The following is a 23,171-nucleotide window of genomic DNA, read 5'->3' as shown; positions in this document are numbered from 1 at the left end:
AGCATCCAAAGGAAACCCACACAGATATGGGCAGAACGTGCAAACTCCACATGAACAGTCACCCAATGATGGAATTGGACCCAGGTCCTTGATGCTGTGAGGGAACAGTGCTAATCACTGTTCTTCATGTCCCTAATGCCACAGCCTTAGAACAAAAAAGAACAAAGAAAACTTACAGCCCAGGAACAGGCCGTTTGGCCCTCCAAGCCTGAGCCAATCCAAATCAGTTGTCTAAACCTATCACTCAGTTTTCAGCATCTGTATCCCTCTGCTCCCCACCTACTCATGCATCTGTCCAGATGCACCTTAAATGAATCTACCATGCCTGACTCTACCACCTCTGCTGGCAACGTGTTCCAGGCACCTACCACCCTCTGTGTAAAGTACTTGCCACATTTATCCCCCTTAAACATTTCACCTCTCACCATGACCTCTTGTTATTGAATCCCTCACCCTGGGAAAAGGCTTATCTGTATCTCTGTCTATACCCTTTATGATTTTGTAGATCTTAATCAGGTCACCCCTCAATCTCCTCTTTTCTAATGAAAACAATCCTAACTTATTCAACCTGTCTTCTTAGCTAGCACCTTCCATACCAGGCAACGTCCTCGTAAAACTTCTCTGCACCCTGTCCAAAGCGTCCACATCCTTTTGGTAATTTGGTGACCAGAACCGTACAAAGTATTCTAAATGCGGCCGAACCAAAGTCTTGTACAATTTTAACATGACCTGCCAGCTGTTATACTCAATACCCCGTCCAATGAAGGCAAGCATACCATATGCCTTTTTGACAACTCTATCCACCTGTGCAGCCACCTTCAAGATACAATGGACCTAAACTCCCAGATCTCTCTGCTCATCAACTTTTCCCAAGGCTCTTCCGTTTACAGTATAGTTGCGTCTAGAATTAGACTTCCCAAAATGCATCACCTCACATTTGCCTGGATTGAAACTCCATCTGCCACTTCTCTGCCCAACTCTCCAGTCTATCTATATTCTCCTGTATTCTTTGATCGTACCCTTTGCTTTCTGCTACTCCACCAATCTTCGTGTCATCTGCAAACTTACTGATCATACCAACAGTACCCTCTTCCAGATCATTTATGTATATTACAAACAACAGTGGCCCCAGCACTGATCCATGTGGAACACCACTGGTCACCTTTCTCCATTTCGAGAAACTCCCTTCAACCACTACTCTCTGTCTCCTGTTGCTCAACCAGTTCTTTATCCACCTAGCAAGAACACCCTGCACAAAATATGACTTCACTTTCTCCATTAGTTTAATGCCTTACTAAAGTCTATGTATATGACATCTACAGCTGTTCCTTCGTCTATCAACTTGGTCACTTCCTTAAAGAACTCTATTAAGTTGGTAAGGCATGATCTATCCCACACAAAACCATGTTGCCTATCACTGATAAGCCCATTCTTTTCCAAATATAAATACCTTCTCCAGCAACTTTCTGAACACTGATGTCAGGCTCACTGGTCTGTAGTTACCCGGAATATCCCGACTACCCTTCTTGTACAGGGGGACAACATGAACAACCTTCCAATCCTCCAGCACCTCACCTGAGTTTAAGGATGTTACAAAGATATCTGTCAGAACCCCAGCTATTTCCTCTCTCGCCTCTCTCAGCAACCTTTGATAGATCTCATCCGGTCCTGTAGATTTGACCACCTTAATATCCTTTAGCCTACCCAACACATCTTCCCTCCTTATGTCAACGTGATCCAGAGCAAACAAACTTCTATCTCTAATCTCGGCATGCATCACCTCCTGTTCCTCAATGAATACCGATGCAAAGTAATCATTGAGAATCTCACCCATTTTCTCAGGTTCAACACACAATCTTCCTTCCTTATCCTTTAGTGGACCAACTCCTTCTCTGGTTACCCTTTTGCTTCTTACATAAGAATAAAAGGCCTTGGGATTCTCCTTAATTCTGCTCGCTTAAGTTATTTCATGACCCCTTTTCGCCCACTTGATTCCTCGTTTAAGATTGGTCCTACTCTCCCGATATTTATCCAGGGCCCATTCTGTTCTTAGTTGCCTGCACCTTATGTACACTTCCCTTTTCCTCTTGGCTAATCGCACGATTTTTCCTGTCATCCACAGGTCACGAATCTTGCCTTTCCTACCCCTTGCTTTCAAAAGGACATGCCTATCCTGCACGATCTTCAACTCATCTTTGAAAACCTCCCACATATCAAATGTGGACATTCCTTCAACTTTCTGTGTCCAATTCACATTTCCCAGCTCCAGGCTCATTTTGATGTAATTGGCCTTGGCCCAGTTTAGTACTCATTCCTTAGAACCACTCTCATCTTTCTCTGCAAGTATTCTAAAACTTACAGAATTGTGATCACTATTCCCAAAGAAATCCCCCATTGCAACTTCTACCACCTGGCCTGGTTCATTCCCAAACACCAGGTCCAATATGGCCCCTTCCCTTGTCAGACTATTGACATACTGTAGAAAACTTTCCTGGACACTCCTTACAAACAGACTTCTGACACTAAGTGTATCCTAGTCAATGTTGGGAAAATTAAAATCTCCTATCACCACCACCCTATTGCCGCTACATCTTTCAATAATCTGTTTACCTATTTGTTCTTCTATCTCACGCTCGCTGTTGGGAGGCCTGTAATACAGCCCCACCAATGTAACTGTACCCTTCTTATTTCTCAGCTCCACCCATAATGCCTCACTACTCAAGCCCTCCATAGTGTCCTCCTTTAGCACAACCGTGATATCATCCCTGACAGCAATGCAACTCCTTCCACCTCCACCCTTTTACTTCCCTCCCTGCCCTGTCTGAAGCATCCATAATCCAAGCCCTAAGTTCATCTACCTTACCCACTATACTCCTTGCATTAAAGTATATGCACTTCAGGCTGCCAGTTCTTTTGCGCTCATTTGCTCTCTGCCTACTCTTCCCTTTATTAATGCTATCTTCATGATTCTTACAGTCTCCAGTTTCCAGCTCACTGTCCAGTAGTCTTCTCTTCTGATTCCCAGCCCCCTGCCACATTAGTTTAAAACCTCCCCAACAGCAGTAGCAAAAACCCCCCCAAGGACATTCTTTTTGCCAAAATTATTTCATGTCCCCTTTTTGCCCTCCTGATTTACCTCTTAAGTATACTCCTACTTCCTTTATACTCTTCTAAGGATTCACTTGATCTATCCTGTCTATACCTGACATATGCTTCCTTCTTTTTCTTAACCAAACCCTCAATTTCTTTAGTCATCCAGCATTCCCTTTACCTACCTGCCTTTCCTTTCGCCCTAACAGGAATATACTTTATCTGGATTCTAGTCATCTCATTTCTGAAGGCTTCCCATTTTCCAGCCATCCCTTTCCCTGTGAACATCTGCCCCCAATCAGCTTTCAAAAGTTCTTGCCTAATAATGTCAAAATTGGCCTTTCTCCAATTTAGAACTTCAACTTTTAGATCTGGTCTATCCTTTTCCATCACTATTTTAAATCTAATGGAATTATGGTCTCTGGTCCCAAAGTGCTCTCCCACTGACACTTCAGTCACCTGCCCTGCCTTATTTCCCAAGAGTAAGTCAAGTTTTGCACTTTCTCGAGTAGGTACATCCACATACTGAATCAGAAAATTGTCTTGGACACACTTAACAAATTGCTCTCCATCTAAACCCTTAAAACTATGGCAGTCTCAGTCTGTTTGGAAAGTTAAAATCCCCGACCATAACCACCCTATTATTCTTACAGATAGCTGAGATCTCCTTACAAGTTTGTTTCTCAATTTCCCTCTGATTATTAGGGGATCTATAATACAATCTCAACAAGGTTATCATCCTTTCTTATTTCTCAGTTCCAGCCAAATAACTTCCCTGGATGTATTTCTGGGAATATCCTCCCTCAGCACAGCTGTAATGCTATCCCTTATCAAAAATGCCACCCTCCCTCCTCTCTTGCCTCCCTTTCTATCCTTCCTGTAGCATTAGTATCCTGGAACATTAAGCTGTCAGTCCTGCCCATCCCTGAGCCATGTTTCTGTAATTGCTATGATATCCCAGTCCCATAATCCTAACCATGCCCTGAGTTCATCTGCCTTTCCTGTTAGGCCCCTTGCATTGAAATAAATTGCTGGCCCCTCTCCCCCGTGAGAACATTCTGCACTCTCTCTGAGACATCCTTGATCCTGGCACCAGGGAAACAACACACCATTCTGCTTTTTCACTCTGGTGACAGAAACGTCTGTCTGTACCTCGCACTAGAGAATCCCCGACACAATTGATCTCTTGGAAGCCGATGTACCCCTTGTTGCATTAGAACCAGTCTCCATACCAGAAACTTGGCTGTTTGTGCTTCGTTCCCCTAAGAATCCATCACTCCCTACATTTTCCAAAACAGCATACCTGTTTGAAATGGGTATATCCACAAAAGACTCCTGCACGAGCTGCCTACCTCTCTTACTTTCCTGGAGTTAACCCATCTATGTGACTGTATCTGAGACTTTCCCCCTTCCTATAACTGCCATCCATCACTGTTGCTGTTGCAAATTCCTCATCGCTTCTAACTGTCTCTCCAACCGATCCATTCGATCTGATAAGATATAATCCGCAGTAACCCTTAAACTCTCTTTAAATTCCCACATCTGACAAGAAGTATATATCACTCTATTAAAGGTTATTTTTGCTCCTTCACCATCTACAGACCCAGAAAATAACACCGTCTCATACCTCTACATACACTGCCCCAGGTTAAATTAATAGTTATGGGTTATATTTTAAGTTTAATCAAGAGACATATCTCCAAAAACATATGGGCAGAAAGGGGACATGAGATAGCTTTGGCAAATAGAATTAAGGAGAATCCAAAGAGTTTTTACAAATACATTAAGGACAAAAGGGTAACTATGGAGAGAATAGGACCCCTCAAAGATCAGCAAGGCGGCCTTTGTGTGCAGCTGCAGAAAATGGGGGAGATACTAAATGAGTATTTTGCATCAGTATTTACTGTGGAAAAGGATATGGATGATATAGACTGTGGGGAAATAGATGGTGACTGAAAATATGTTGCTGGAAAAGCACAGCAGGTCAGGCAGCATCCAAGGAGCAGGAGAATCGACGTTTCGGGCATGAGCCCTTCTTCAGGAAGGGCTCATGCCCGAAACGTCGATTCTCCAGCTCCTTGGATGCTGCCTGACCTGCTGTACTTTTCCAGCAACACATTTTCAGCTCTGATCTCCAGCATCTGCAGTCCTCATTTTCTCCTCCAAATAGATGGTGACATCTTGCAAAATGTCCATATTATAGGAAGAGGAAGTGCTGGATGTCTTGAAACGCATAAAAGTGGATAAATCCCCAGGACCTGATCAGGTGTACCTGAGAACTTTGTGGGAAGCTAGAGAAGTGATTGCTGGGCCTCTTGCTGAGATATTTGTATTATCGATAGTCACAGGTGAGGTGCCTGAAGACTGGAGGTTGGCAAACGTGGTGCCACTGTTTAAAAAGGGCAGTAGTGGTGGAGGGTTGTTTTTCAGACTAGAGGCCTGTGACTAGTGGAATGCCACTAGGATCAGTGCTGGGTCCTCTAATTTTTGTCATTTACATAAATGATTTGGATACGAGCACAAGACGTACAGTTAGTAAGATTGCAGATGACACCAAAATTGGAGGTGTAGTGGACAGTGAAGAGGGTTACCTAAGACTACAACAGGATCTTGACCAGATAGGCCAATGGGCTGAGAAGTGGTAGATGGAGGTGCTGCATTTTGGGAAGGCAAATCTTAGCAGGACTTATACACTTAGTGGTGAGGTCCTTAGGAGTGTTGCTGAACAAAGAGACCTTGGAGTACAGGTTCATAGCTCCTTGAAAGTGGAGTCGCAGGTAGATAGGATAGTGAAGAAGGCATTTGGTATGCTTTCTTTTATTGGTCAGAGTATTGAGTACAGGAGTTGGGAGGTCATGTTATGGCTGTACAGGACATTGGTTAGGCCACTGTTGGAATATTGCATGCAATTCTGGTCTCCTTCCTATCGGAAAGACATAGTGAAACTTGAAAGGGTTCAGAAAAGATTTACAAGGATATTGCCAGGGTTGGAGGATTTGAGCTATAGGGACAAGCTGAACAGGCTGGGACTGTTTTCCCTGGAGTGTTGGAGGCTGAGGGGTGACCTTATAGAGGTTTACAAAATTATGAGGGGCATGGATCGGGTAAATAGGCAAAGTCTTTTACCTGGGGTCGAGGAGTCCATAACTAGAGGGCATAGGTTTAGGGTGAGAGGGGAAAGATGTAAAAAAGACCTACGGGGCAACTTTTTCATACAGAGGTGATACGTGTATGGAATGAGCTGCAGGCGGAAGTGGTGGAGGCTGGTACAATTGTAACATTTAAGAGGTATTTAGATGGGTATATGAATAGGAAGGTTTTGGAGGGATGTGGGCCAGGTGCTGGCAGGTTGGGCTAGATTGGGTTGGGATATCTGGTTAGCATGGATGAGTTGGACCGAAGGTTCTGTTTCCATGCTGTACATCTCTATGACTCTATGACATTAGTTCCAGTCTGGTTCAGGTGTAGATTGTCCAATTTGTAATAGTCTCTTGAGACTATTACTGGTTCCCCAGAAATTACCCCAGAAATTTACAAATTACTGGTTCCCCAGAACCGGTCCCAATGTCCCACAATTCTGAGCCCTTCCCTCCTATACCATCCCTCAAGCCTTCTCCTGCTTTACAACTTCCCACGTGAACTCTGGTTTTTAACACTGACCTCATGACTTTCACTACACTTTCCTCCACCACTGGCAAACTTATCTTCAATTACCTAAATCCTATTCTCTTAATTTCTCATCCATGAACCTCTTCATTTTCTTCCCGACTTTCAAATCTTTACAAAAGGTGTACCTTATTCAGCAATATCCAGGTTGAACATCTTTTTCTTTATTTTGATGAGGGAGTTACACATATTTATCTTTTGGACAAGACTGTAAAGCAGACAGATCAAATTCCAAAAATTCATCTCTCCAATTTTCCTTTCAATTAACTTTGCTGAAAGAGAAAGTTGGACTGTATAATGGGCAGTTAGTCCCATATGGTTCACTTTGCATTCTATCAAAATGGTAAAATGGGGACATGGTTAGCACTGCTGCCTCACAGCGCCAGGGACCCAGGTTCAATTCCTGCCATGGTTGACTGACTGTGTGGAGTTTGCACATTCTCCCCATGTCTGCGTGGGTTTCCTCCAGGTGCTCTGGTTTCCTCCCACAAGCCAAAGATGTGCAGGTTAGGTGAATTGGTCATGCTAAATTGCCCATAGTCAGGGGTGAATATGAGGGGTGGGTTACTCTTCAGGGGGTCGGAATGGACTTGTTGGGCTGAAGGACCCATTCGAGCATTAGCCCTTCTTCAGGAGAAGGGCTTATGCCTGAAATGTCGATTCTCCTGCTCCTTCGATGCTGCCTGACCTGCTGAACTTTTTCAGCTCTGATCTCCAGCATCTGCAGTCCTTACTTTCTCCTCCCTGAAGGACCCATTTCCATACTGTAGGTAATCCAATCTAATCAAAAGTTAAAATTACCGCCCCAAAAAAGGTGTTGAATGTGCTCAGTGTCCAGTGTTATCTAATTGTTAAGATGAAAGTCCTGATCTGTGTTTCTTCATGCAGTGCTTTCCAAACCATTAAGAGAGGAACTGTGTTGAAACAACTCTCTAATCATATATGTCACCATGATAAGCCTCACCTAGGATGGTTGGAGTCCATTGAATGGAACTGAAAGTACAAGCCATCTATTACTCTCACATTGCAAATGCAGTTGTTAATAATAAAAATATAATTAAAACTTGGCATAACTTTGTGCATTTTCCTGATTATAAGTATCATTAAACAATAACTGAATCATTATTTTTCTCAAAGTAGATTTAATGGCTCAAAATTGGTTGAAGATTTTGGTCTCCCTCATAGCAAATAGAGCAACTATAATGTTGCATTTGGACTTGCCCCAGAACTTACATCACCAGAACAATGCAAGAAATACATACTCATGTTATTCTGTTTCTAAGTGGCTCGAAGACTAATGATACTTAATGAGAGTCCATTTTTGATTGATGCCATATTTTCTTTAGCTCAGTTGAAGCGAACACATTGAATAGAAAAAAATGAATTTGATTTTCATTCCCATTTAAGTACTTTACAAAATTTACTTTCAACATTACACAGTTGCCTTCTGAGCAACATCTTCCTTTTTAAAAAAAAATTAATGGCATATATAGCCTCCTTATATTGTCCACAATGTGACTGTGAATCAGGTACCAAGAAACACACCCATGTCCTTCCATGTACTTATAAATGTTTTATTACATTGGGGCTATTGCAAGAAATCATTTGCAAACCTCTTTAGTCACATGATTCCTAGTTTTTGCTTAACTTAACAAATTAAAAATTATAATGACAATCTCTCTTCATTATCAATAAAATTATTACAAACATCAAAATAGATAATTGGTGCTACAACTTTAATATAAGTTCAATTTTATTATATTTGAATTATTCCTTTAAAACAAAATCATTTTTTAACCTTAATCAGGAAAGAGTTGTTTGAACACACTGAATTTAATAATTATGTTTGATTAATGTTTCCTTTAATCAAAATAGATACGATGTTTTTAAAAAAGACATAAAAAAACATTCATTTTCACTGGGTTTCTGAAAGTGAGTGCTGAAGAGTCATTCATTCTTGTCCGAGGTACAATTTCTAAACCCTTGTATTATTTATATTTTAAAATAAAAATATATAATTGCATTTTATGAAATAGTATTTTTCTGAATTTTTATCACATGGTGAAAATATTTAATCCATAAACATTATAAACATACAATAAACAGCTATAACCTAATGAATAATCATGAAAGCACCAGGTGCCCTGGGAACAAACCACAGTTGAATACAATGGTCCATTAAACTAATTGTATTTGCATCTTTACCTAATTGATTTTAACTAATTTTAGTGTATGGTAAATGCAGACTAGATTTTGGAGTGTGAACTATTCGCCATCGGACGGACACTAATTCACAAGTTTGTCACTTAATATGTCACAATATCAAAATATAAATCCAGGTGTTGATAAATTGTTCAGTGCTTAGTGTCATATTCGCATCAGCTATTGTTGTCATTTTGTGCGAGCTGGACAAAAATATAAACTGAGGCGGAAAATTGATAACAATTAATGTTTCATGTTGCTCAGTCTCACCATCCATAGCTATTGCTAACTGGAGTAAACTTGAATCGTCGAACATGGCTGAAATATTTCCAGTAATGGTTTGAACCAGTATCTGCCACCTTTGCATAAATTACATGAAAACCAGGAAATTTGCTATAGGATTGGATTTTAAAAATTCGTGCATGATGCAAATTAGAGGTAGTTTTCCTTTTTATTGGAGTATTGATGTGCACAGTACCGTTCCGCAGATATGCCTGCGTTATGACAGCAGCGTTATGTCGCTTTCACGCGGCTCCCAATTCGATTGTTGGGTTTCTTTCAAGCCAATGTAACATCGCCCACAGTGAAATAGCCCAACACGTCCAAAAAATGTGACATTGGCTTCCTCGAAAAAAAAACACAACGCCCTACTTTTGTATGTGTGCGTGCATAATTTATTGCAGTCGTTAAGAGTTTGTCAAAGGAAAAGTTGCGGACGGTGAGGGTGGCGACCCAAGCTATGTTGCGGGCAATGAATGAAATTGAAATATAGTGTGTTTACAGCAAACACTTGTTTGTTATGACTCGCGCAGAAATATGTTGATGAAAAGTAGCCACGAGCGAAGAGCCCGGCAAATGCAGAGATGGGAACTAACGCGTTACCCTCACTCCTCCCCGTGTTCAAGATTGCTCGCCGTCGGGCTCGGACGGATGACCAACAAAGCTGCAGCTGGTGTGCGCGCGCTGTCGGGTACGCGCCTCGCCGGGGCAGGAGCGCGCAGCGGGTGCTGGTGCTGCACAGCAGCAGCGCAGTGACAGGGAGACTGGACTGACTGAGGATGGGAGCGGCCGGGAGCGGGAGTAGCGAGTCTCGGCTTGTTGTTGCTGTGAAGCAGCGCTGAGGGCTGGGGAAAGCAATTGGAGACGGAGTCCCCCTCTACCTGGCCGGGGGGTGAGGTGAAAGAGGAGGGGATGTGATTGCAAGTACTCTGAACCTTTTTTTAAACAATAACAGCAAGGAAAAGGATTTTCTTTTGGGGAGGGTGGAAAAAAACCAACCTGACACAAAAGCAACATTCCCTGGAACTGGTGGATGATTTGAAAAGGAGGTTCGGGCGATTTTGCAAGGATCATGCAGGCTTTCCCTGAGGGCGAATCTTGAGTGAAAGAGCAGGAGAGGGACAGAGAGGAAACGAGGACACTCAGCACCGGCTTGATGATGGGCGACGTGACAGAAGCGAGCAGGGAGATGAAGAAGACCTTCATTGTCCCTGCCATCAAAGCGTTCGATCACTTTGATTTCTCCAGAGCCAAAATCGCCTGCAGCCTTTCGTGGCTGGTGGCCAAGGCTTTCGGGACAGGTAGGTGGACGGCGGCGGCCGCGGAAGCCTCCCCGTGTCCCGGCTGATGGATGCGGGCATTTGCACAGTCAGTGGCGGGGAATGCAGCAAAGAGACAGGCCGGCCCTCCCCTTCCCTTTCCACCCTTTCTTTCCATTCCCTCCCATTAACAGCCGACAAGCTGCTCGGCCTCTTGAATACCATCATGAAGTAGTCTCCCTCCTCTATCAAATCGCCCCATTCATTTTAGTTTGGTAAATGAGGACACTTTCTTCGGATTTTTATTGATGTTTACCAATTTAATCTGAATTCAGAATGAAGTACACGAAGTTCACTGGTTCCTTCCCCAGAAGGAAAACGGAGAAGTCTGAGTCCCTATCTCAATTTTTAACAGCAACTGAAATGATATTTATGGCCTGACACAGGGCGAAAAACAGCAATTCCCTCCCATCGTCGTTCTCCATTACTGAACAAATACAGTAGATTATTATTGTTAATTTAAGGTTTTCCAAGCATGCCCTGTACACGTATTTATTTGTATCTTTACAGTTCAGACAATAAACAGCGGTTGTTTGCAAAATGTTCCTGCTAAAACAGTCATTGAATGGATTAAATATTTAAATGCTTTAAAATACTTATTGACAACTTTAGAATTATGCATTGATCCAGATAAATTTTCCTCAATTTCCCAATTAATATATTGTAAGTATATTTCAAAATACTCTTTTCATTTGTATCTATTTTGAAACATTGGTTGTGCCTCAACGTTGCAAGATCAGGTCAAGGAGAGATGTTCCAGTGTTTTTTTAATTATCTGCAGTCAGCAATCCTGGCATCCAGAATCTAGCTTCATTTGTAGGCTTAGAGTAGCTGGGGGTGGGAATTGACCTGTTCACTTTGCACAATGTTTCTTAGCGTTAATGGTGCTGATTGGTTGGTTTAAAATGTACAAAAGCTGCATTATTTTGAAATCTCAAATGAAATAGAGCCAGCTGATAAGTTCATGTGGTTGAACAAGAGCTTGGTAAACATAGTCACTTGTTTTGATGAGTTGATTGATCAGTCTTATCAGTTTAATGCAGTAGGAATATAAATTATTATAAATGCATTGATTCAATCAGTCTTCTAGCAATTGGTTTTGAAGCAGATTTCATGGTGATGACAGAAATTTCCTTTGCTACTCAGAAGCATGTGCTTCTGTGTGGAGAGGGAGACTGAAGGCATAATAATTTGATGAAATTTCCATCTGTCAAATATATATTTGCATATCATTCTCTTTCTTTAGAATCAAATCTGGATGACTGTCCCATGATATTTTAAAATTTGCATGATTTTCATCAAGATTGAAATGTGTTGCATTTAATTGTTTAAAAAATCAAATAGGGAGCTATATTGTATTTGTTTGAATTTGTTATGAAATTACTTATTACGATACAGTAAGTTTCTACATGTAATCTTTCATCTTTTCCACAATTCTTTAATTGTGCTTTAAAAACACTTCATGAATTCTCACCACCTGACTTTCTGCTGGAACTAATCTGATGCAATTGAATAGTGGTTGATCTTATCCTTGACACAATAGTGTCTTTAGCAATTGGCAAGAATTCAGTCTTATCATATTTTTAGTAGAAAGTGAGGACTGTAGATGCTTTAGGTCAGAGTTGAGAGTGTGGTACTGGAAAAGCACAGCAGGTCAAGCAGCATCCAAGGGGCAGGAGAATCGATGTTTTGGGCATAACGTCGATTATGTTATCTGGAATAAGCTCTTCCTAATGAAGGGCTTATGCCCGAAACGTCGATTCTCCTGCTCCTCAGATGTTGAGGAGCTTTTCCATCACCACACTCTCGACTCTGGTCATATTTTTAGAATGAATTCCACCACTCAGACTTAGAATCATTGAGCCATGAGCATATTCTTGGTAAGCACAGCACAAGGATGCTTGCTCAGATAGAAACTTGAGTCAAAAGTTTAGCGTCTAACTAATTTATTTGCCCCACTTTTTCAAAAAAACAATTATGAACCAAATGTCTTCAGCAAGATTTAACTAGTGAAATAGGAACAGGAATGATCTTTTAATCTCTTAAACCTGACATATCATTTCTTAATCTATCACCAGTTTAAATATGCCTCTTATTAGTAAGGTAGTGAGACCATAGGTTTGCCAATACTACTTGAAGACATTTATTAGAGTGATATTTTACTTTTCTGTGTCAGTATGAATCAATCGTTAGAAGAATGTATATGGTCACTAATATCCTTTAGAGAAGGAAACTGCTATCCCTACCTGGTCTGGCCTATGTGTGACTCCAGACCCACAGCAATGTAGTTGACTCTTAATTCTTGACTCTGAGTAATTAGGGATGGGCAATAAATGCTGGCCTAGCAGGTGATGCCTTCATCCCATGATTTTTTATTGTTTTGTTGACATCTCATATTTTTAAAAATACTTTGAAATTCAATTCTGATAAACAAGTCACTTGGCCACATTTCAGGTCAACCCATGGTTCCTTATCACTTGTGAGCAGAGGAAAAAAAAAACACACTCCCTTTCCTCTAAATGTGCAATGTACTGAATTCACGATTCCTTTCAATCCTGGGGCCTAAGTTTGAATTTGCTGGGATGTTTCGGTTTCTTGTTCACTCTGTGTGAACTAATTCACTCTTGTCCTAGTCTTTGTGTAGTATAACAAAAAGCCACCTGTCAATTTGCATTAAATCCTCATTTGTATAGACGGTAAAAATGATTGCTCTTCGAAACATTTTGGTATGTGTTCTTTTCTGCAGGTTTATGTAATAGGAAGTCCTTCTGATACAAAGTAATTGTGTGTGTGGGGGGGGTTGATGGGACTGAGTCTGATGTTGAACTCAATAGGAGATACTTTGTCTTCGTTACTCACTGCTGCGTCGTGAAGACCCGCTATTTCAGCTGATTCCAACAAACAGACAGACAGGCAATTCTAATTTTGCAACTCAAATTGACTCCATTTTGTCAGCAAAATCAAGAGTGGCACTTCATGTGGCTGCCTGGCACCACCTCCACTATTCATGCAAGTCCATGGCAGACGGTAGTCACCAAGTGAGAAGCACATAACATCACCACAGGAAATGACATCACCAACCAAAGAAACCCGAACACAAATAGAAAGCAGGAATCGTGTGCAGTGTTTCGCCTGAGGTCCACTGAAGATGTTACCTAGTAGGGTGACGAAACGTCTGGAAATGAATCTTCCAGTTCAGTGAGCAAACCTACATCCAGAACCTCAACCTGAGCTACAAATCTTCTCAAAACTCGCTAAGCACATAACAGTCCACACAAAGACAATGCTGTAATCACGGGCACTTGGCTCTTCTTTGGACTGGACAAATCTAATTGACAAAGATAGGTAGTTTGGAAGATGAGGCAGAGTTGATTGGGGAACTTAAGGTGATGAAGCCCTAGGGGACAGGAGAAGCTGGAATCAGATGTAATGGTGTTACAATTGAGTAAAAGTAACTACAAATACATGAGGAAGGAGCTGGTTAGAGTTGTTTGATTGAAAGGGGAGCCGAGCGGGGAAGACAGCAGAGCAACAATGGCAGAAGTTTCTGGGGTTAAGTTGGGAAGCAGCAGAAATTCATCCTAAGAAAGAAAAGACATATGAAGGGAAGGGCAACACAACCATGGCAGACGGGGGAAGCGGGGATAGCATCAAAGCATAAGAAAAAGCTTACAGAGGGGGACTGACTCTATGCTGGCTGGTATTACAATCAATATGTTACTGTTGGTTTCTGCTTCCGTTTTTTTTTGGAGGGGGAAACCTGATTCCTGAACTGGCTGAATTATTTAGCCAGTTTGTTAACTGGCATTCCTTGTAGTGAGGACTGATTGTTAAACTCCTGATGCACATAATGTGTTTCAGGTGTAACTCGGTTCTCATTAGGGGATTGTTGTTTCACTAGCTGGTTACAACCTGTGTGTTACTCTTCTCTTTTTTTTTACTTTTTGAGAAAAGTAAAATGTGGATTTTTTATCGTCGGGCTTAGCCCTAGGACTCTAGTTTTCTTTGTTTTTTGTATGTATCCTCACTGTTTTTGGTGTTTTGGCCTGAGCCCTTGTGGAAGACATACATTTCACCAGAGGAGCTGTTCCTGTGGGGAGGCCGAGCCCTGAGACTGGGCCTCTGAAGATTGAACACCTGTGTGTGTGCTGGGAGGTGAGCACTTGCGATATCCTGGAATTTAGGAGAAGACCTTTGCTTCAGGAGTGGACCAAACCCCTGTCAGTTAACTGCACCTGTACAATGTACTATGTTCCTGTGAGTGGGCCTGGTTTTCCAAGGCTGGGCCAGGACTCCATGGAGACTGAACACCTGTGTGCTGTGGGGTGTGCATTTGCTGCCTTCAGGAGTGGACCCTGCCCTTGGTTGCGGAAGCTGTTTTTAGCAATGGACTCTGCAGTTTGGAGCGGACTCTATTTCTGACAATGCACATTGTATACTGGAGTGGACTCTGTTCCTGGAAATGGACTCTATATTTTGAAGACTCTATACATTTGGACTGTGTACCAGAAAGGACTCTGTTTTTCGGTAATTAACTGTATTGTGTTGTTTGTTGGGTCTATCACCTGCACTGTCTTGCGTGTCCCTGGGCCTGGCAGGCCTTACTGTGAGCTGAGAGGCTCATGGGTTGTCCTGAATGCTGTCACCCCAAGAGCCGGAGGGTGGGTAGGCCATCCTGTGAACCTGAAGTTGGTAGGCTGTCCAGAAAGCCGGAGGGTGGGTAAGTCGCCCTGATGCCAGTCGCCTAGAGAGCCAGATGATGGGTAGGCTGTTCTGAGCGCTGTCGACCCGAGAAGGGCTAATTGGGAAGGGCTGTCCTAGAGGTGGTCGAAAGGTGTGTCAGAGCAGCCGAGAGCCAGAAGGTGCATAGGGGCAGGCTGAGATCTGGAAGGCTTGTGGGTTCCCCCTGCATGCTGTCGTCCCAGGGAAGGGACGGGCTGTCCTAGAGGTGGCCGGAAGGTGTACCAGGATAGTCCACTGGCCAGATGGCAGATCTGGGTGGGTGAGAGCCCAGTGGTATGTGGGGGCAGACCGAGAGCCAGAAGGCGGGTAGCCGTCCTCAGCGCTGTCACCCAGGGCAGGTACTGGGGCGGAAAATGTGTTGCTGGAAAAGCGCAGCAGGTCAGGCAGCATCCAAGGAGCAAGAGAATCGACGTTTCGGGCATGAGCCCTTCTTCAGGAATGAGGAAGGTGTGCCAAACAGGCTAAGATAAAAGAAATGAGGAAACTGGAGAAATCTGAGTTCATCCCTTGTGGTTGGAGGGTTCCTAGGCGGAAGATGAGGCGCTCTTCCTCTAGCCGTCCGTGTTGCTATGGTCTGGCGATGGAGGAGTCCAAGGACCTGCATGTCCTTGGTGGAGTGGGAGGGGAGTTGAAGTGTTGAGCCACAGGGTGGTTGGGTTGTTTGGTCCAGGTGTCCAAGAGGTGTTCTCTGAAACGTTCCGCAAGTAGGTGGCCTGTCACCCCAATATAGAGGAGGCCGCATTGGGTGCAGCGAATGCAGTAAATGATGTGTGTGGAGGTGCAGGTGAATTTGTGGCGGATGTGGAAGGATCCCTTGGGGCCTTGGGGGGAGGTGTGGGCGCAAGTTTTGCATTTCTTGCGGTTGCAGGGGAAGGTGCCGATGGTGGAGGTTGGGTTGGTGGGAGGTGTGGACCTGACAAAGGAGTCACGGAGGGAGTGGTCTTTTCGGAACGCTGATAGGGGAGGGGAGGGAATGGAAATATATCCCTGGCGATGTGGTCCGTTTGGAGGTTGCAGAAATGAAGATGGATGATATGGTGTATATAGAGGTTAGTGGGGTGGTAGGTGAGGACCAGTGGGGTTCTGTCCTGGTGGCGATTGGAGAGGTGGGCCTCAAGGGCGGAGGAGATGCGGTGGAGAGCATCGTTGATCACGTCTGGGGGGTATTTGGACCGGGGCGGGCTGCCCCAGAGGTGGCCGAAAGGTGCTGAGGGTGGTTAGTGAAGCTGGAAGGTGGGTAGGCCGTCCTGACCGCTGTCACCCAGGGCGGGTACTGGGGCGGGCTGTCCTAGAGGTGGTCGAAAGGTGTGTCAGGGCGGACCGAGAACTGGAAGGGGCATGGGGTGAATTGAGAGCCAGAAGGTGTAGGGGCAGGCTGCCTTAGAGTGGCCAGAAGGTGGGAGGGACGGGGGCTTGCTGGGTCTGTATTGTCTGCACTTTTTTTTTATTATGTAACTGGATTGTCTTTTGTATAAAGGTCATTTTTGCTGTCTCTTTATATTTGAAACTGGGATTTGTGGTTTGTCCTCATCTCCCTGTAAACTGGTTGAACGGTAGGGTTTGGGGCCTAGCTTTGCTGCTCCTCTCCCTTGCAAAATTGCTGTTGTATACAGCTGTAAATGTTAACTGTTTTTTGTAAATTGTTTTGTAGTTTGTTTTACAAAATATTATAAACACAAAAAAAGAAAAAGCATACAATGTGATGAATATTAGTGGGAAGCCTTTTAAAAACCAGCAAAGCCTTAAGGTATGCGAAGATGAAATATGAGGGTAAGCTAGCTAGTAATATGAAATAAGATAGCAATAAAGTAGCCAGTAATCAAGCACATGTCAAAACAGTTTTACTCCTGTCACTTCAACCTCTTTTCCCAAACGTGACTAATTGCTTTCAATTCCTGGATAAGTTTGTCCTTGTGCCTTATTAGCTTATTCCAGTGTTATTGTTACTTCCTTGGTGTGTAACAGCTTATCTCTTTCCATTCTTTCAATCCATGAACAGTTATTATAAACCTTAGAACTTTAATATCACAAAGGAGGTCAGGGATTACAGGGAGAAGGCAGGAGAGTGGGGTTGAGGAACGTATCCTCCATGATTGAATGGTAGAGCACACAGAATAGGCTGAATGGCCTAATTCTGCTCCTATATTAGCAGAATCAAAAGGAGGCACCGAATGTGGCTGCTTGGCAGTTCCCTTACTTTTGATACAAGCTCATGGTTTTATGAATTTGTAGAAGGTCTTTTTGACTGCTTCCAGGAACAATGCATTGATGGATCAAGTTGGGAATAAATCTTTTTTTTAAGGTCTATTGGTGTGTGATGAGGCAGGTCATATAATTTGTTCTCTCATAGTTAACGGTCCTTGAATTCTATACTATGTTTGAGAGCAAGATACTCGTGTCAAAAACAATATTCTTGATTTTAAACACAATCACTTACATGGGCATAATGAGAGATAAAGTTGTTGGCGGGAACACTACAAGGTATGGTAGAAAATAAACATTGGGAAAATCCAAGTAATGACTTAAATCTCCAACCAACTTATTCCACTTAAGAAAAGCACAAAGGATCTTTTCATGGCTTAGAGAAGTTAAGGGCAGTATGAGAGAAGTGGAAGAGACATAAAATGTCGTGAATGATGTTAGCAAGCTTAATGATGTTAAAAGTTTCAGAAACCTGCAAAGGGCATCTGAAAGGTTGTTTGAAAAGGAAAAATTAATATGGGAGCAAATAGCTAGGATTGTAGAAACATTGACAAGTACATAAAAGGAAAGTACCTAAAATAAACATTAGTCCCTTAGAAGCAGAGACAGAAGAAATTACCATGGAATAGGTGAAATTGGCAGTTATGTTTAACAAATATTTGAGTCTCTTTACAGTCGAAAACACAAATTGTATAAAATCAGAAGGTAACTAAGGGGCTAATATGATTGAATTACTTTGGGTAATTAATATCAGGAGAGAAAACATAGCAAAAGTTATCGAATGAAAAGCTAGCAATAGACCATGCCCTTGATAGATCCATTCCAAGGTTCGAAAGAGCTAACAAGGGATGTATTAATCATAACTTGCCAAAATTCCTTTGTTCTAGAATATTCCCAGTGGATTGAAGTTAGCAGATATAATTTTGCTATTCAAGAAAGGAAGGTGGAAAAGGGCAAATTACAGGCTATTTCAACTGACATTGTTCATTGGAAAAATAATGGAATCTATTTTTAAGGAAGTCTTAACAATAACTGTTAAAAATCATAGTATGATCAGATATCACCATCAAGGTTTCAGAGAAGGAAATTGCGCTTGAAAAAAATTAGTCTTTTCAGGGTATAACTAGTCTGGTAGATGGAGAGTCAATATATATAGTATATTGGAGTTTTGAAAAGGAACTTGGTAAGTGCCACTTTGGTTCGCAGTATGTCATTGATGTGAATGTAGAGACCAAATAATATGTTTCTAAGTTTGCAAATGACACAAAGCAAAGTGGGAATGTCCGCAATGAGGAAGATATGAAGAGGCTCCAAGAAAACTTGGACAGGATAGGTCAAGAACATGGGCGATGAAATATAATGTGGAAAAATGTGAGGTTATCCATTTGGTGGTGAGGGGGGGGGGGAAGCATAAGACATAGGAACAGAAATTAGACCATTCAGTCGATCGAGTCTGCTCCTCCATTCAATCATGGCTGATAAGTTCCTCAACCCCATTCTCCTGCTTTCTCCCTGTAATCCTTTATACTCAAGAAAATATCTGTTTCAGTCTTAGATATATTCAATGAACTGGCCTCCACATCCTTCTGTGGCAATGAATTACATCAATTCAGCACGCTCTGGCTGAAGAAGTTTCTCTTTATCTCTGTTCTAAAAGGTCTTCTCTTTACTCTAAGGCTGTGCCCTCAGGTTCTGGTCTCTCCTAACAATGGAAACATCTTCCCAATCACCATGCTGTCCAGACCATTCAATATTCTGTAAGTTTCAATTCAATTTCCACCCCCCATCCTTCTAAACTCCATTGAGTACAGACCCAGATTTCTCAGACGTCCCTCATATATTAAGCTTTTAATTCCTGGGACCATTCTCATGAATCTGCTCTGAACATGCTCCAGGACCGGTACATCCTTCCTGAGATATGGGTTCCAAAACTGCATGTATGCGTAGGGGTCTGACCAGAGCCTTATCGAGCATCAGAAGTACATCCCTGCAAACATTACCACAGCCCACACGGGAGAGTGTGCTGATACTCAAACCCACTACTTGCAATGTTGTTGTGAAAATTGATTTATTCAAATTAATTAGCATCTCCAATTTGCCTGTTTGGACTCAGGCTAACAGAAGTCGCTGACTAATTGTCTGAACTTATTTATTTACAAATAAATCACCTAACCCCAGGAAACAAAATATGAGTGGTTGATGTACAACTCTGCCAGCTGAAATTCTAACCCCCTTTTTAAACCCCTAGACACACACATGCACAGTCACAGACAAACAAATATGAGTGTAAGGGGAAACACAGTTCATTAGCACCAGATTCAATGAGGCATCCTGTTTGCTTCTTCCAAGTCCTTCTTATTTTTGATCTTTGTAACCAAGTCCATTCAGTTCTTTGCTGAAGGTATGGGCAGGAAGAGTTTGATACTTTAATTGTTCAGTTTTTCAGTCACTGGTTCGGGCAACTTGCTTATAACAAGTTGTGGGAGAGAATAACTCTTGCAGTCTGGGGACTTCCTGCCTCTGAATTGTTCATGCATAAACTGTCTACCTTATTAGGAACCATCTTGTCATGCTGATAACTCTGGGTTCTCTCAACTGATCCAACTTGAAAACCCAATCAATGGTCTGTTTCTAGGTGAGGCATGCTTGAGCAAAACAACAATGTAGGTACAAGTCTCAATGACCTCTGGGAACTTGGTTCTAAAAGTCATCCACAATCTTTGGATTAAAGCAGTCCTTTTCCTATTTTAGTGCATCATACAAAATAAGGAAACTAAAAAGATGTGGTCTTTACGAGTGCAGAGTTTAGCTTGAACAGTAAGAGTAAATGAAGTGTGCGTACAAAGAGACCTGTAAGTCACTAAAGGATAACATACCGGTGGTAAGGCCAGTAGTATATTAGCAATGATCACAAAGTATTTGTGGACAGGGTAGAGCACTCTTGCTTCAGTAGTATTGAACATTGTTTCGGTTACACTTGGAGTACTGTGTTCAGTTTTGGTCCCCTTACCTGAGCAAGGATATTATTGCAGTAGAGAAGGTATAAAGAAGATACACCAGACAAGTTCTTGGGATGATGGGCACTGTCCTATAAAGAAAGATGGGAAAAACTGGGTGTGCATTCTTTAGAACTTAGAAGAATGAGGGTGATCTAATTGAAATTTGCAGAGTACTTCAAGTGATAGGGGAGATGTAAATAAGGTATTTCTCCTGTTGTGGAGGATAAAACAATGGAGGATGGTTTCAAGATGCTGTACATCTCTATGACTCTATAAAATAAGGGGAAAACTACTTGGGGCTGAGATAAAGAAAATTTTGTTTCATTTGGTGTGTTGTGAATCTTCGGAATTATCTACCCCAGAGGATTATGTAAGCTGAGTCATGTTTAAAGTAGAGATTGACAGATTTCCAACTGACAAGATGTGAATAGTATGGGAATATGGCAATGCAGTGGATAATCAGTGATGGTTGTATTGAATAGTGGTGCAGGCTTGATTGGCTGAATGGCCTCCTGTTGCTCCGATGTTCTAAAAGGTTGACTCATGAATTAGGGGTTAATATAATAACATATATTGGTTAATGGAAATGTAGCAAAGTGAATGATGGGCATTGGACTGCTGGATGGAATGAGAAAAGGAAGGTCTGAGATCAGATGCAAACATATGATGGTGGAAGACTTAACTGCAGCACAATTGGAAGAGGAATGAGTGAGTGAGTGAGAAGAGGAAGTGGAAAAGGGTGACCAAACCAGCATTGCGGTGAACCCAAGTAAGATGAGAAAGCCAGAAGAAGATGGCTGTTTCAAAGAGTAAGCACAGTTTAGGGATAAATTGACAGTTCCTTGTTGGAGAGTAGCTAGTGGAGTGCTGAAGTATTCAGTGTTTAAAATCTGTATTAATCACTATAATGAGAAGACTGATAGTATAAATGCTGATATAAGGCAAGGTGGGAATGTAGCTATGAGGACAAAAGGTAGCAGTGTGATATAGGCAGGTGAAGTATAATATGTGAAGTTGTTTATTCAGTTTGATAACAAGAATAGGGAAGCAGAATGCCTTTGAAAAGGAATGACGTATTAAATGTTGATGTTAAGAGATCAAGTATATTCAGGCAAGGAATATAAAATATAATACTGTACCAAGCAATCAGGAAATTAAATGACATGCCACCTTTGTTTGCAAGAGGTCTCAAGTACAAAAACAAGGATGTCTTGCTAAAATGATACAGGACTTTAGAGAGACCAGACTTGAAGTACTGTGTGTACCACTTTGAGCTCCATAACTAAGGAAGCACATAATTGCTTTGAAGCTGGTACAACGAATGTCCAGTTAATTGATTATTGGGATGAGAGGGTTGACCCATGAAGAGAGACTGAGTAAATTGGTACTATGCATTTTGGAAGTTGATTGGAATAAGAGGAGATCTCATTGAAGTGTGCAAGACTCTGAAAGGGCTTGACAAGGTAGATACAGTAAGGCTGTTGCTGCTGACTGGGCAACTTGGCACACAGGCACTGTCCCTTGAAAAGGGGTTGATCTTTGACAGCTGAAATGAAGAGAACTTTCTTTATTCAGGCAGTTGTGAAACTTTGGAATTATAGAATCATAGAGGTGTACAGCATGGAAACTGACCCTTCAGTCCAAGCTGTCCACGCCGACCAGATATCCCAACCCAATCTGGTCCCACCTGCCAGCACCCGGCCCATATCCCTCCAAATCCTTCCTATTCATATACCCATCCAAATGCCTCTTAAATATTGCAATTGTACCAGTCGCCACCACATCCTCTGGCAGCTCATTCCATACATGTACCACACTCTGCTTGAAAAAGTTGCCCGTTAGGTCACTTTTATGTCTTGCCCCTCTCACCCTAAACCTATGCCCTCTAGTTCTGGACTCCCTGGGGTGACCTTATAGAGGTTTACAAAATTATGAGGGGCATGGATATGATAAATAGACAAAGTCTTTTCCCTGGGATCAGGGAGTCCAGAACTAGAGGGCATAGGTTTAGGGTGAGAGGGGCAAGACATAAAAGTGACCTAACGGGCAACTTTTTCAAGCAGAGTGTGGTACATGTATGGAATGAGCTGCCAGAGGATGTGGTGGCGACTGGTACAATTGCAATATTTAAGAGGCATTTGGATGGGTATATGAATAGGAAGGATTTGGAGGGATATGGGCCGGGTGCTGGCAGGTGGGACCAGATTGGGTTGGGATATCTGGTCGGCGTGGACAGCTTGGACTGAAGGGAAAATAGCCCCAGCCTGTTCAGCTCAAATTCTCCAACCCTGACAACATCCTTGTAAATCTTTTCTGAATCCTTTCAGGTTTCACAACATCTTTCCAATAAGAAGGAGATCAGAATTGCACACTCTCTAGGACCTTACCATTAAGTGTATAAGTCCTGCTAAGATTTGCTTTCTCAAAATGTAGCACCTCACATTTATCTGAATTAAACTCCATCTGCCACTGCTCAGCCCATTGGCCCATCTGATCCAGATCCTGTTGTAATCTAAGGTAACCTTCTTCGCTGTCCACTACACCTCCAATTTTGGTGTCATCTGCAAACTTACTAACTGTACCCCTTATGCTAGCATCCAAATAATTTATATAAATGACAAAACGTAGAGGGCCCAGCACCGATCCTTGTGGCACTCCACTGGTCACAGGC

At 42.4% G+C, this 23,171-nt stretch overlaps 1 protein-coding gene across 2 annotated transcripts in view; it reads left to right on the top strand.

The window, feature by feature from the left end:
* The first annotated feature begins 9,732 nt into the window (after positions 1-9,732).
* camsap2a (calmodulin regulated spectrin-associated protein family, member 2a) overlaps positions 9,733-23,171 on the top strand; it is a 174,000-nt gene continuing 160,561 nt past the window's right edge. Inside the window, exon 1 of one of the 2 annotated variants that reach the window (XM_043699731.1) lies at positions 9,733-10,538. In XM_043699731.1, the coding sequence (XP_043555666.1) occupies positions 10,394-10,538 (145 nt within the window). In that variant the 5' untranslated portion in view covers positions 9,733-10,393. The remainder of the gene's footprint in view (positions 10,539-23,171) is intronic. The other variant, XM_043699732.1, reaches the window with a different exon arrangement.

This window comes from Chiloscyllium plagiosum, chromosome 11, assembly GCF_004010195.1.
Source record: "Chiloscyllium plagiosum isolate BGI_BamShark_2017 chromosome 11, ASM401019v2, whole genome shotgun sequence".
Taxonomy (NCBI): Eukaryota; Metazoa; Chordata; class Chondrichthyes; order Orectolobiformes; family Hemiscylliidae; genus Chiloscyllium; species Chiloscyllium plagiosum.
The sequence above is the reverse complement of the archived record's forward strand: the minus strand, read 5'-3'. Positions and strand labels throughout refer to the sequence as shown.